Source organism: Petromyzon marinus, chromosome 29 (genome assembly GCF_048934315.1).
Source record: "Petromyzon marinus isolate PM22_M1 ecotype Great Lakes invasive population chromosome 29, UKy_Petmar_22M1.pri1.0, whole genome shotgun sequence".
Classification (NCBI taxonomy): domain Eukaryota; kingdom Metazoa; phylum Chordata; class Hyperoartia; order Petromyzontiformes; family Petromyzontidae; genus Petromyzon; species Petromyzon marinus.
Window position 1 is genome coordinate 12,806,016 of NC_133695.1, and position 15,295 is coordinate 12,821,310.

The 15,295-nt window shown below is 44.5% G+C and overlaps 1 protein-coding gene across 1 annotated transcript in view; it reads left to right on the forward strand.

Annotated features, from left to right (window-relative positions):
• Nucleotides 1-10,906, forward strand: part of NUSAP1 (nucleolar and spindle associated protein 1) — a 28,557-nt gene extending 17,651 nt beyond the window's left edge. Inside the window, exons 6-10 of the mRNA XM_032962554.2 lie at nucleotides 3,108-3,475; nucleotides 3,842-3,990; nucleotides 6,527-6,637; nucleotides 7,226-7,322; nucleotides 8,870-10,906. Coding sequence (XP_032818445.1) covers nucleotides 3,108-3,475; nucleotides 3,842-3,990; nucleotides 6,527-6,637; nucleotides 7,226-7,322; nucleotides 8,870-8,957 — 813 coding nt within the window. The 3' untranslated portion in view covers nucleotides 8,958-10,906. The remainder of the gene's footprint in view (nucleotides 1-3,107; nucleotides 3,476-3,841; nucleotides 3,991-6,526; nucleotides 6,638-7,225; nucleotides 7,323-8,869) is intronic.
• Nucleotides 10,907-15,295: the final 4,389 nt, after the last annotated feature.

Sequence of the window (15,295 nt, forward strand, 5' to 3'; positions counted from 1 at the left end):
GCCACTTGGTAGCACCCCCCGCCTTTCCGACGCGCACGCATCGGCCATATCGGGGGAATTATAACCCAGTCTCTCTCCAAGACTTGCGTGGCAGCATATAGCTGTACCGACCGAGCTGAGAAGACCCATCGCTCACTCACTGCACAACATGCACCCAAACAACTGAGGGATACAGTCCCAACGTAACGGGACAACTGCACCCGAACACTACAAATCTCCAGTCCACTGTTTAAACGCACCTCGGAGTGTCTCGATCTCCGGGCCGCCAGGGCGAGCCTACAGCTCCAGACGCACCACGGAGGGTCTCAACCTCCGGGCCGTCAGGTCAAGCCATCAGCCATAGCATGACGGGACCACACTCTCCGAGCCATGTGAGCGAACTGCCCACTAGACTAGACACGCCACGAAGTGTCTCAATCTCGGGCTGTCAGGTCAAGCCATCAGCCATAGCATGACGGGACCACACTCTCCGAGCCATGTGAGCGAACTGCCCACTAGGCTAGACACGCCACGAAGTGTCTCAATCTCGGGCTGTCAGGTCAAGCCATCAGCCATAGCATGACGGGACCACACTCTCCGAGCCATGTGAGCGAACTGCCCACTAGGCTAGACACGCCACGGAGTGTCTCAATTCCCGGGCTGTCAGGTCAAGCCCCCAGCCATAGCATGATGGGACCACAACTCGTGTTAGACACGCAACACTCACTGGGCCATCCTGGTCAGCATCTGCGCCCCAAGATATTCGACAGCCAGCACCACAATTCCAAATCACTGGCAGCATGTCACCATTGCAATTTAAATGCTCCATGCCAATGACGTCAGAGCCAAAACCCAAGGCAGTCATCCCCCACACAATTTAACACCATCACAACACATACAATTAGAATTAGGATCCCCTACTGAATTGATCCAAAGTCGAACAGATACGCACAATTTGTGACGATCCCGAAAACCCAATGGTCACAACAATACACCTTACATCCCGTATCCGTACACATCATCTCAGAGACTCGCATTGCAGCATGCAGCTGTACCAACCGAGTTGAGAGAGCAACGCAATGTGGCGGCAATTTACAGCCCCAAGCACCCTTGATCTACATGGAACCTAAGGGGCACCCTCGCACAAAAAACGTATTTTTTTCATGTATCGAGCAACAACGGATAGGAACCAACCAGTGAGTACGTAACACACTGAACCTGTCATTTGATAATCCCCTTCAACATTAACCATGGGATTCAGGCATTCGAAATTTTAGAGCCAAAAAAAACTATACACAAACCCCTAATAATCGGCGAATTAAGTAATACAGTACATGCAGCATATGCAGTCCGCATATAGCCAACCATCTCGAGCAATGCTCCATACAGTCTATACATCGTTAACAATCGCAGCACAAGCTATACATTAACAATCACGAACAAAGCTCCATGCAAAACATACATTGTTAACACTCACAAGCAAAGTTTCGCAAAGTCACACATTGACATTCACGAGCAAGCTCCATACTGTATACCCAAAACAATAGCGACTCCGCAACGGCAACCAACAAAGTGTCAACAAATCATGAACCCGGCAATTCACTGGATCTTAACGGAGCCCGAGACCCCCCACGTAGCCGAATGAATCATTAACTGGCTCCTTAAGATAACAATCCCGATGCTGTAATTAACCAATAATGTGACACGCGGACACCCGACACGAACGTCACGGATAGAGGAAAGTTATTAAAAAGCAATTGGACACCCCGCATGCCGGCGCAAGATGGATGAGGTGTCAACAGGGGCCGGTGTGTGTCGCGTCACGCCTCGCCTGGCAAGCTGTGAAGAGCGGAGGACGGCAGGGTGGAGCGCTGGGATGCCCCGAAGACTGCAGCCGGCGCCCGCGCTCAAGCAGAAGACGGGACGCCGCCACTCGAACGTGTGGAGCTCCGCCACCACAGGTGTTGACGTCGGCGGGAACGGTATTTTGGCGGGAACAGCGCCCCCGCCAACCGCCGAAATGGCGGGAATGGCATTTTGGCGGGAACAGCGCCCCCGCCAACCGCCGAAATGGCGGGAACGGCATTTTGGCGGGAACAGCGCCCCCGCCAAATGCCGAAATGGCGGCCCCACCGCTGTGCCCGCATGCCCGGGCTTCTCCTGCCAGCCCCCGCAGCGACGACGGCATCCTCTCCCCGCGGCTCCGGCGCTCCATTCCCGATGGCCGCGAAGCAGCGGTACGATGCCAGTCCCGCCACTCCGCGTGCAGCACCATCTCTCTCTGTCACCGGGGCTGCCATCCCCGGGGCTGTCCAAAGGATGGTCGTCACGCCGTCCTCGTCGTACGAAGGCATCATTTTACTACCCTAGGATAACACCTAGCAATATTTATTTTTCCGCAACTTCTGACGCCAAATGTAATGTGTTCGAATTAGGTGCACACACACCCAGCTTGGAGGCAACACTATTTATTAGAACGGTAAGTAATATAACACTGTACATAAGGTGGTGACCACCTTCCTCAACTCACTAACACTCTGGAACACTATACAGCGTGACTCAGGCAGGCAACGGGCTGCCTGGTCCCTGACGATGACCCGGGACTTGAGGAGCGATGATCTCGTCTTCACTTCGGGGTTGAACAGCCCCGCTCTGCCTTCGCACTCCGCTTACAACCGTTCTGGCGTGGCCGGCTGCACCCAGGCCACGCCTCCCTTCCCCCACCTCTGGGAAGGTCTGGGTCCTCCACCACGTGACCCCCCAGGCACCCCCAGTCCTCGTACTGGCCTACACAGTAGTGACGTCCTATGTCACTACATATATGCTCAACGGTGTGTCCACCGCAGTTGCTGCTGCTGGATAGCAGTAAGCGCTGTGTCACTACACATTTAGTAACTTGCGAATATGCAAAACTCGCAAATCCTAAACTCGCACATAGCGAGAGTTTACTTTATTTGTGCAATCTTTTCGATTGATCATGCGACAGTTGTTTTCACCCTGATTTATACTGGCTTAATTGCTGTGCTTTATTTTTTTATATTTTGATTTAGTAATTTTTTGATGACCCCCCACTTCACTCATACAAATGAGATTCTCACCTGGTTCTAATAAAACTGCCTCTTTGCCAGATGACAAGGGACGGGCTCTTCAGTCCGGACAAGGTGCTTTTGACGGGAGCCGCTGACAAGGACAAAAAAAGCCGAATTCCAAAACGGAACATGGCATTGCCGGGAGCATCCAAGCCCCTCACCGCTCTGAACACCACAGCGTCCAGCAGCAGCAGCCTGGCCAACACGGCCGTTCGCAAAACCGTGGAAGGCAGCAGCGTCACGGCGGCTCCCAGGCCTGCCATGCGCGCAGCAGGCTCGCGCAAATCCATGCCCAAGTCGGCGGAGCGGCGTTCTCCTCGCCTTCAGCTTCTGATGGCGCAGAAGGAGGCGAAACCCAGACCCACCGTGTTCAAGCCCGTCACATCCACTTCCAAAATTAATGTTCGGTAAACAAAACAACTTTTACCGCAATCCGTAATTGCTCATTTATACATTCTTCCAAGTGAAGTGTTACATTGTGCGGAAGTCATCACAGCACCCCTAACTTTTGCTTGAAGGTGATTGCAGTGTCTTAAAATCCAGAGAATATGTTATCGGGCTATAGCTATGACATCTTAATGCCAGGTTTTGAGTGCAGTGATTATGATTTCGATACATCATGAACTCATTGAGACTGAAAATAATTAATCTCGCAAGCAGCTATGGTTTTGTTGGTTTAAATCACAGTTGTCAACTTAGCAACGTGTCGCGTTTGTAGGTGGTTGCGGGGGGTGGTTTAACAACCCTTCCCATTGTGCTCCCTGATTGTGCAGGTTCAGCGAGGCTCCCGGCGGAAGGCGCAGCAACCCCCCGCGTAGCAGCGTGAAGACCCCCAAGCACGCTGCTCTGTCCATCACAAGAGAGAGCTCCTCTGCTGTGCGCCAGCATCCCACTGCCAGTGCCCAACTTGACAAGTCTTCAGGTGATTGTGAAATACAGTCGCCGGTGATTTCCTGCTCAAATGACCATTGAGGCATTGGTGCTCATCTCCTGTTTACAATCCTGGACCTGTGGTTGAATTTCCACCATATGGTGGGGGCCAGCAATCAATTGGACATCCACTATTGACTTCCCCCGCTAAGTGGCATGGAATTCCTCCGTTATTCATGAACTTGCTATCTGCGATTTTGGCTATCCGCAAATCGCATCTGGAACTCTACACGACTACTGCGTCGAGAAAGAAATTGATGAGATAGAATGTGATGAGAGATAAAGTTACGTGAGATAAATTGATATGTTATTATAATTTTCATGTATTTAATAGTTTATTTATGCGTTTATTTAAGTTAATTAATTTAAAGACGATTTGTTTTTGTACGCCAAAATCTTTCACAAAATTTGCTATTCATGAGCATCTGTGGAACGTATCCTCTTGCAAATAATGTGGAAATACTGTCCTCATTGGTGATTTCCCACTGAACTTAGGATCGAGGCACTGGTGCTCATCTCCTGTTTTCAACCCTGGGCTTGTGTGAATTTCACCATATGTTGGGGGCCAGCAATCCATAGGAAATGTACTGTTGATTTTCATTGCAGAGTAATACTTATTGTATTAAGCCTAGGGGGATGATGATGGATTGATTCAATCCCCAAAGGGGATTTAAAATTCACGACCCTCCGATTGTGAGCCACTCGCTCTACCGCTCAGCCACCTGGTTGATTAATATGCGCGGTAATTAATAGGTTCACATGATCCATGCTGCCACTAGAGACTGCTACAATTCCCATAAAGAAGGAATTTAAAAAAAATTATCACCGCTGAGTGTGACAATTCGTTGTATTGGGAGAGGAGCGGATTTGTATAGGCCTGCTACAATACTGGGTTCATATTCAGCTATGTTGGCTGCACACTTTCACTGAAAACCGTTTAGGCAATCAGCACTTGACAACACATTGAACGAGCGGGAAGTACCCAGCCTTGCCCGGGGGAAAAATATATTTCAAAACTTATCTTAAAAACATAACATACACAAATACGAAGCTATTGTGAAAGCCCGGCATTCCGTTTGTCCATTTGTCCGTCAACAAAATTATAAGAGGCATGCAAAAGTCCTGAATCAAAGAGTAATATAAAGTAGTGGGTAAATAGTTGATCTAAAAGGTTTCCTAAAATTGTCGACCACCCCCCACCCCCTAAAAATAGTGGTATATACTGACTATAGTAGTATCTAATGAATATAGTAGTACATACTGAATCTATAGTAATATCTACTGACTAGTAGTATCTACCCACTCTATAATAGTATCTATCGACTCTATAGCAGTATCTACTAACTCTATAGTAGTATCTACTATCACTCACTACAGTAGTATATACTCACTATAGTAGTATCTACTAACTCTAGTAGTAACTACCGACTATAGCAGTATCTACTAGCGGTACAGTAGTATATACTGACTATCGTAGTATCTGCTTACTCTATAGTAGTACGTATCGACTCTATAGCAGTATATACTAACTACCTACTCTACAGTAGTATCTACAAACTTAACAGAGTTCCGTGGTGAGGCCTAATCCCGTGCAGAGCCCCCGGCCTTGTCTAGATTGCCCAGCCGGCCGAGGTGGCACCTTTGCCGGCTGGGGCTGGTCTGCTACCCCCCCACCACCCCCGACTGCTCTACAGTTGCAGTAACTAACTCTACAGTAGTATCTACCTACTCTACAGTAGTATCTACCTACTCTATAGTCGTATATACTGACTCTATAATAGTATCTATCGACTATAGCAGTTAACTACTAGTCGTATATACCGACTCTATAATAGTATCTATTGACTCTATAGCAGTGACTACTAACTCTACAGTAGTATCTACCTACTCTACAGTAGTATCTACCTACTCTATAGTCGTATATACCGACTCTATAATAGTATCTATCGACTCTATAGCTGTTAACTACTAACCTAACAGAGTGCCATGGAGAGGCCTAGTCCCGTGCAGAGCATCCGGCCTTGCCTAGATTGCCCAGCCGGCAGAGGTGGCGCCTTGGCCGGCTGGGGCTAGGCTACTAACCCCCCGCCCCCTCTACAGTATTAGTATCTTCCGACTCTATAGTAGTAAATGCACACATTGGAGTGGGGGGGGAGAAGAGGACATCATACTTTGAAGAATTTACCTCCGCGTTGTGTTTTTTTGTTGCATTTTGAACGCGAATGAGAATTCCCCCCCCCCACCGAATCAACGTTCTCGCGCATGCGCAGATGCGTGCTTTGGCGCTGCCCTCTGGTTATAAAAGGAACTGCTTATAAAAGGAATAAATTGTTAATTTAACTACTTTAAAGTTGACTTATGGGAAATACGAATAGTTAAAAACATCACAAGGTACCTGCGCAGACAGACATAGAGACAGACAAAAAATGACTTTCATTGGTAAGATAGATCTTTTATGTATTTTAGGAAATGTACATTGATCATATTTTGCATTCGGTGGATAATTTTATTTTCAAAATGTGCACCAGTTGCTCCGTTCAGGTTTGACGGGATTTCCTCTCCTGCTGGAGCCAAGAGGAAGTCGGCGTTCAACCTGCAAGCCAGCCTTGGCAAACCGTTGAGCTACAAACCTCACAAAGGTGAGATCCTTAAGCTACACATTTAGTGCAGGCACGGAGATCTCTACAAGCTTGGTGGAAATTAACTTAACCAGTAGGATTACAACAGAAGTGGAAATGCACCTTGTGAGAATTTGTACCTCTGCCTGCACACATTATTCTCCTTTGTGATGGGTTTTCTCATCGTTTACAAAAAGTGTTTGGTTTGAATTTCTCAGTAACCAGTGCCAGGTTCACTAACATGTAGTAATCATGATTTTCCATAATAGAGGTTTTTATTTGGGATTGCGTAATATAAATACCACCTGACACAGCCAATTAGTAAGGTTTATCACGTAAACAAAGCATGCCTATTGGCATTGTGAATTGTAAATCTTGTGGGTTTACTCTCCAACAGTAACTAATTGACATGTTTTATTTACGTGACAAACCTTACTAATTGGCCGTGTCGGGTGGTGGCGGGTTTAACGACACATTTATATTTACGCTATCTAACCGAAACAACCTCTATTGCAGATAACATTGGTCGCAAAAGCCTACTACGTGTTAATCGTGATTGTCTTAATTTTGGTGATACAGTGAATGTTGAAATGTGTGTGACGGTTGCAGGCAAGCTGAAACCATGGAATGCTGGGGACGCGAAGGAGAACGGCACCACTTCACTGCCAGCCCGTGCAGGCTACAAGCAGCCCAAGTTGCAAACCAGGTAACGGCCATCATTCAGTGCTCACTTTGTAACCTTAAGGTACCGACCAAATATAGTTTCAAACATGAGTTTGGTGGTTTCTTAAGAAAATACAGTGTGCTGGATGGTGTAGCGTAGTTTATCAGGGCAGGCATCGACGTGCCCCATTAGAAGTCAGCAGTCAAAGGGAGACATGAAAGCAAATGTGAATACAACACCAGATGTGAGGTCGGGTGTTGACTGAGTAACGGCTGAGGGCTCTGCAAAAGACAACAGAGAGGTTTGGTAGCATGAACTTCTTTCGCACAGTACGTAGCCAACCATGCTAATCGGAGGTGCGGGGGAAAGACAACTAAACACACAAAAAGCAGTTCTAAAGAAATTAGTTTGCTTCCTAATATCAGAAGGAAGCGGTCTTTAAAGACCCACATGCAACTCCGGAGGCACAGGTTTCTAACCCCTAATCTAGGTTGTATGAATAAAGTATTTAATTATAATAATTGTATTATTATTAGTACACTTATCTTATATTTATATAGCGTTTTTATACCAAGGCGCTTTACAAGGATTATGAGTGGTACAATTAGGGTAGCTAAAAGTGATATCATGAATAGGGATGGGGTATAGGGAGGGAGGTTCGTGGGTACGAAAATTACGGGGGTACCTAGGGATGGAGGGAAGGATGGGCCAGGGAGAAGAGGTGGGTCTTGAGGGAGGAGCGGAAACTAGACAGAGATGGTGCTTGCTTAATGTGGAGGGGAAGTTTGTTCGAGTGCAAGGGGGCAAGTAGGGAAAAGGAGCGGAAACGGGATTGTGCATGAGGAGAGGGGGGAATGGTTAGGAGTGCTGGGAGAGATTGAGTGGAGCGGGCTGGAGGGGACATAGAACGAGACAAGGTAATCGAGATAACGGTGGGGCAAGGCCATGAAGAGATTTAATTACCAGCGTAAGGAGCTTGAATGAACACCGGTAGTAGATGGGGAGCCAGTAAATTTATTTAAGAAGGGCAGAGGTGTGGGAGCAGTGTGGTAGGTTGTAAATGAATCGTGCAGACTTATTTTGAATTTGTTGTAGTGGAATGAATGCATAGACTGGGAGACCAAGTATGAGTCGTTTAGCCGAGGGAAGATGAGTGAGTGTATTGTTTACTCTGGAAATCCTCTGAGCATCAAGACACCTTTTTTAGGAGGCCCTGTCACGTTTTCGCAGTTATGGGCCGATGTTGCTGCCGTGTGTAATTCCAATTGATTAATTTACAGGTACATTTTCAGCATGGGATGTTTAGCCAATGCCCAGTTACATTTTATGTATTTTTTGGACAGGGGTTTTGGCTGCAAAAATTGGCCACGCATAATAAATATTAAAGATTACACTCGCATCCTAACTTTTTGCTCCGCGTTAAACTGACTTTAAGCAACTTTTTTTCGCTAATGTCCTACATTCATGGAGATAATTTGCAAGACCAGCATAATTTCCAATTTTATACAAATCCATTTTTGGTGAAATTATTCTTTAATCCATTTTGCACATGTCGTTTGTGTTTTTTCTTCTTCTTCCTGTGGCTGCAGAGACGACCGGCGGAATAAATTCGAGGAGGAGAGAAAGAAGAGAAAGGAGCAGGCGTGCAATGCCAGACGAGGATTTGCCGTGGAATAAGCTGGCCTGCACTCGGGATTATCGGCATTTGGATTATCACCTACTAATATCACACATGTTACAATTCAGTGGAGGAAAAATAATGCATATTTAAAGAAAAGGTCTGTTCTGTCATGTGATGTCCTGATAGTGGATAAACATTATATGGCCCGGTCTGTATCCCTGGTGATGGCCTCCACGGTGCACGGCAGGGATCTTAAGACAACTCGTGTCCTTGAAACACTAGGACTTTGTTGAAACCTGGGCAGCTGAGTTTTTGTACATACTGTGGCTTCTTGATATATTTCTTGAGTACTCCCAAGCACAGCATAGCAAACGTCAATTCTAGAGTAGACAAAGACATTAATTAGCTTCTCGGCATCAGCTTTTGAAAGGTAACAGCGTAAACGGGCGATGTTTGCGAAGGTGAAAGGGACAACTTGGTAATGTTGTGGATATGGCGACTTAGCCGTGTCTCCACACTGCGTATAAACATGGCGACTTAGCCGTGTCTCCACACTGCGCATAAAAAATGTAAATCGCCAGTGCATTCCCACTTGCGTGTGTGCTACCGCAAGCTAGCATGTAATTTTCGGCGGGTAGCCATGTCGTGTCCCATTCTTTTGGATTTATTTGTGATGTGTTTTTGGTCTTTGTGGGGCATTTTTGTTGATAAAATATCAACTGGGGGAAGGTGACCCCCTTAATTAGCGCCCCCCACCCCGTATATTGAAGACTAAGCTTTGTTACTGCCCCCCCCCACAAATGACCAACGTGTGCAACGTAGCATTAGTTTCCGTCGCTACATATGGGCTTTCGGTAAGTGTAAATAAAATGTTTTCCCTTAGACCTCTCCAAATAGGTTTTCATTTTGCCAAATTATTTGGAACTGAAGCCTATTGGTGATGTTTTCATATATACGCTTTTAGTCTAGGTAAATTTTATTAAAAAGCTTTGTTTAATATACATTTTTTATGATTAATCTTACGTAATTACATGTTGCTTTCTCCTTTTCAATTACGTGCTTGAAAATAAGACTATTTGCCTCAATCCGCTGCTGCAAGGAAGTCTGTCAATACCGTCCGTCGCTGCATGGCCATGAGCGGCACTGCTTATTTTGCCACGTAATCTGTGCATCGCCTGCCTTCAATTGTCAACAACACTGCCTTAAGTAATTAAAATATATAAGGGGTGAAGTTTCAGCCAATAGCCCTTCATCAAGGTGAGGTTAGGGTTTAGTACCCAGAAGGGCCATTCCAAAAAATGTACCTTATATAAAATATAAAATATTTTTTTCCCTTTAAGGTCAGCGTTCTTCACGAATTTGGATTTTTTTGTAACCTGTGCTTGTGCCGCTGCCAAATAGAGCGTCACTAAATAATTTGTTCAGCCCGTGTTTATTCTTCAATTCCTGTTTATTTGACCAATTTCATAAGTAGTAACCACAATAAAATTTGTGTTCTCTAACCTGCCCTCACAATTTGTGCTTTCGTTAACGTTAACACTCCGTTTGATTTTTTTCTCGTTGAATTAGTCCTCATTGATGTGCTGGCATTATACATTGGCCAAATACATTGCTCAGATCATGGGATTATTGTGCAAGTGCTGCTTTATTTAATCAGCGTGACCACGAGTCGTGATGGTTATACACATCGGCATTCCGTTCAATCTGTCCCCCAACAATAACATTTGGTGTTATTGCACATTGCCTATGTCTTTGAGAGTATGCTTCAAGTGCTTGTTTGTTGAACACTGTTGGAAGTTGTATCTGGATATGACTGCTGACCTTAAATAGCTCGGTCTTGGGTGCTCCCCCCCCCCCCCCCCCCCTCTGCTTCCGCTTGTTTCAGCTCCAGGACAATGGTCATGACGGAGGAGACGTTTGCTCTCGTGGATCATGCCATACTTGTTAATTTTTGTTGCTGTGGTTTGTAAAACTTCTTCAGTTGAATAAAAACGAAGTAATACTACGTGAGCGGCAATTGAGGCATGTCCGTGATGTTAGCTACAGGCCAAAGTTAATCTGGTCGCTGGGCTCAGGGCAATGCTCTAAGCCAGTGGTTCTTAACCTTTACTGCAGCCTTGCACCTCTTTGGGCCTCAGTCGTTCCAAAATGTACATAGTTAATACATGCAGAGGGCTTAATGAAACATTAGTTGTACTTACGTGCCCGTGCTTGATATGTTTTTCGATTATTTACCTTCTAAAAAAAATGGCAATGTCTCGCACCCCTAGAAAGGTCATCTCACTCCTCCAAGGGGCGTGTGCACCCCAGGTTAAGAACCACTGCTCTAAGAACTGCACCGCCACTCCAATGTCTTGTATGTTATGGGTTCAAGTGACACTTGCAGCCGCAAGAGGCCGCTATCATTTCCTTCGGTGTAAAATATATATAGTTGATCATCGATTATCCGGCTGCTTCCAACATCTGGCGGTCCCTGGCCGATCCGGCGATCGTCAAACTCAAAGATGTTGACACGAGTGCAGTAGTAATTGGGGAAAAATAACTTCATTCTTTAGTGCTACGTACATCACCGCATGCAGAGTCTTCAAGATTGGAGTGGTAAGAACGGTACAGTAACGTTTTACAGGATATTTTTGCATGTTTATACTAATTTAATATAAACAAATTAAAAACACTAACAAAACATATGCAACACCTAAAAAGATATGCAAGAGTGCAACAATAAGCAAATTTTAATAATAATGAGTGATTATCCGGCGTTTTTGAAAATCTGGCGCCCCTTCTCCCCGAAGCTGCCGGATAATCGATTATTTGCATTTAGCTTCAATCGAATTGTCACCCTGAATCTTGACAGTTCATTTGCAGGTATTAATTGTTACGCCTCCAGTGAGAGTATTGTTGCCGTGTAGCAGTCCACCGATGTGTTCAGATATATTCTTACGCGCAACATACACGCATAAATCGCACGAAACAAAAATTAATTCTGATCGGTGTCTATACTGTGTGCACATTGGGTTCGTGTAAATTTTGCAGCCACAATGGCGAATAGAATCAACCGTTAAATAGAATCATTTTAAGTCGTGAAGTCGAGTTGAATGGAGCACGTGTCTCTAAGTGATCTCTTCGTAGAATTCTTATTTCACTGCTACCAAGAGAAACATTTTGTGACGCTGCTGCGTTGGTGCACAAGCGTCGACGGTGGCTCGGAGATGTTTACTACCTCGCCTGGTGTACAGGAGGTTGTGGGTTCTATCGCGACCCTGACGCCTGCTGTATATTTTGAGTTTGCATGTTCTCCCCGTGGTCGCGTGGATTTTCCTCCAGGTTTTCCCCGCCACATTTAGAAGCAACGTCACGCGTCTAGAGTCTTTGGCTGCTGCTGCTTTACATTTCCACGTGACGATGATGATGAGCCACTTCGTTGACCTATCATGTGACCAGGCCGCTTCTGAAAAAGAGCTACACAGCTCAGTTTAATTTATTAGGTATAGCCCTGTGAGCCATGAGGCTCTTGACTCGGGTGCAACCGCAACAAAACATGAACAAATAACATCTTAAAGTGACGACGCGCAACAGAAACATCCAGGAAAAAACAGTAAAATCTGCCAGAAAAAATCGCCGTATATCAACGCTGTGTGCAAAAATTTTAATGGGATGCAAGTCTAACAGTAACAACCATAAGACAATTTAGATAAAATCATCAGGCTAACAACAAACATGGCTTAACCATACGTTTTCGAAATCACCAAAATAAAGCTATAAAAACAATGTAACAGTGATCATAGGAACTGTGATTCAAATTTAACAATAAACGATATACATAACATGTACGACCAAACTTTGCAGCCATAGCTGGCAGCATGAGTCACTCCATAACAGCAGGAGCATCAACATTTTTCAATGCACCTTTCAAGTTCAGCACACTATAATCGAAACTCAAGATACTTTGCAGCAGACATCCGGAGCGGTGCATTTCATTTCAGGACATTCTGCATAGCAGTGGCAGCGGGGGGTGGGTGTACAGCTCGTCAAGAGCATTTTTGAGTGCAGATCTCACAGGTAGTGATCCAAGTTACAGTTTATTGGCGATAGCATTCCAGACCCTGGGGGCATCAACAGCAAAGGACCTTCCAGTAGTTGTACGGCAATAAGGAATGTGAAGCTGGTAAATGAGTGAAGACCTTCGGTTACATTTGTTATTCGAAACCGTGAGGAGATCCAGCAGGTAGTCTGCTGATTTTTTTGTAAGTGCATCATGAATAAATAAGATATGATGTACAAGCCGTCGATCATTAAGAGATGTTAAGTTTGACCCAATGTAAAGATCGCAGTGGTGGGTCCGATATGGGCAGTTCAATGCAAATCTTAAAGCCGAGTGATATATTGGGTCAAGCTTCTTTAGTACAGTACTTGGGGCTGATTTATAATACATGATGTCACAGTAATCAAGTATAGGAAGTATGGTAGCTATTATCAATTCCAAATGGAACATAGGGGAGAAGCAGTGCTTGTGTCGATACAGAAAACCATTTTTTTTATTTTTACCAATGTAATCAATGTGATCTTGAAAATTCTATTTTGAATCAAAGATGAACCCAAGATACTTATAGAGCTTAACTTGCTCCATTTGATAATTATATAAGGAATGTAATTGGAGAAAAATAACTTCCTGCTTTAGTCCTGGTGAGAAGCATAGAACCTTGGTTTTGGAGGTATTCAGGACTAGTTTAAGAGCAACTAGCTGATGTTGTAGTTTGTTGAAATCACCCTGGAGCTTAGCAATCACATCATCCAGAGAGCGGCCAGCAGTAATCAGTATGGTGTCATCTGCAAACAGATTTACCCTGGAACGATCCAGGTCAGTGCCGAAGTCATTCACATGAAGAGAGAACAAGAGGGGGCCGAGTATGGAACCCTGTGGAACCCCTTTTGTTATCTTAACACTGTTTGACCTCCAACCATCTATGAATACAGTTTGGGTGTGAGAAGTAAGGTAATTTTTTAAGCATTCCGCTTCGTGTTTGCAGAAGCGGAGGCAACTTAGTTTACTAAGCAGGGTGTTGTGGTCGACTGTATCGAAGTCAAGAAAAAGACTGACGCAGTACTGTTCATTATCAATGCTACTGTAAATATGATTTAGAAAGTCTAATGCAGCAGATGTGGTGCTGTATTTTTTTCGGAACCCAGATTGGTTTCAATGTAAGAGATTGTTATCGGACAGGAAACTGCTAATTTGGTAGTTCAATCATTTTTCAAAAATTTTCATCAACGGGGACAAAATTGAGATAGGTCGGTAGTTATTTGGATCATCTTTAGGGCTCCCTTTGTGAAGTAGACGAACATAGGAATGTTTCCATTCTAGAGGTACCGATGCTTATTTGATGGACAGGTTGAAAATATGGGCTATAGGTTTGTATTTTAGGTGACCAACAGTTAGCAGAGCAAAGACGGGAATACTATCCGCTCCGGTAGAGGAGGACCCTTTGAGGTAGGACAGTTGTTTCAGAACATTACTTTCGTGGATAGGCTGGAAACTAAATTCGTTTAATGTTTGGACAGCGGTGTAGGAATTGCATGAGCAGGGGTGACTGCCAATACATTATCAAAAAGGTCACCAGCTTCAGAAAAATGAAGGTTAAAATTGTCGACTATTTTCTGGGGCTTTGAAAAATAGTCCCCATTTCGGTTAAGCGCAATAGGAAGATTTTTGATTTAAAGCTTTCGTGACTGCAGTAATTCATATTCTTAGTTCTTTCGGTAAAGTCACGTTGAAGGGAAACAACAAAATAAAAACATATAAAACAATAACAATGTTATATAAAACAATAACAATGTTTTATATATTTTTTTTTATTTTGTTGTTTCCCTTCAACGTGACTTTACCGAAAGAACTAAGAATAGCAATAGGAAGATTATCTGTGTTAGATGCCTTTTCGCTACATTTGACTGTTTTCCAGAAGATCCTGGCGTTGCCATGTTTTTCCAGGAGAGTGGAGGGAAAGTAAGCATTTTTTGCATGCCGTATTTTTTTGACACGTCTATTCTTTAAAATCCTGTACTCTAGCAAGTCACTGACCAAATTACTTTTATGAGCACATGCCCAAGCCTTGTCCCATAGTTTTCATGAGCTTAGTAATCAAAGGATCAAACCATGGTCGGCGGTTGCCTTTAATTTTAAATCTAACCAACGGAGCATGTTTGTCAAAAATTTGGAGAAACGTGTACCTGAGTGGGCCTTACCTGGTAAAATAAAAAGTTTAGTTTAGTGAAAAAACATTTCAACACATTCGTCAACAACAACACTGCAGCCTTTAAATGACCAATAAATAAATAGCTGACGTTTTGGGTAATTGCCCTTCTTCTTTGGTTCTTTTGGTAAAGTCACGTAGAATGA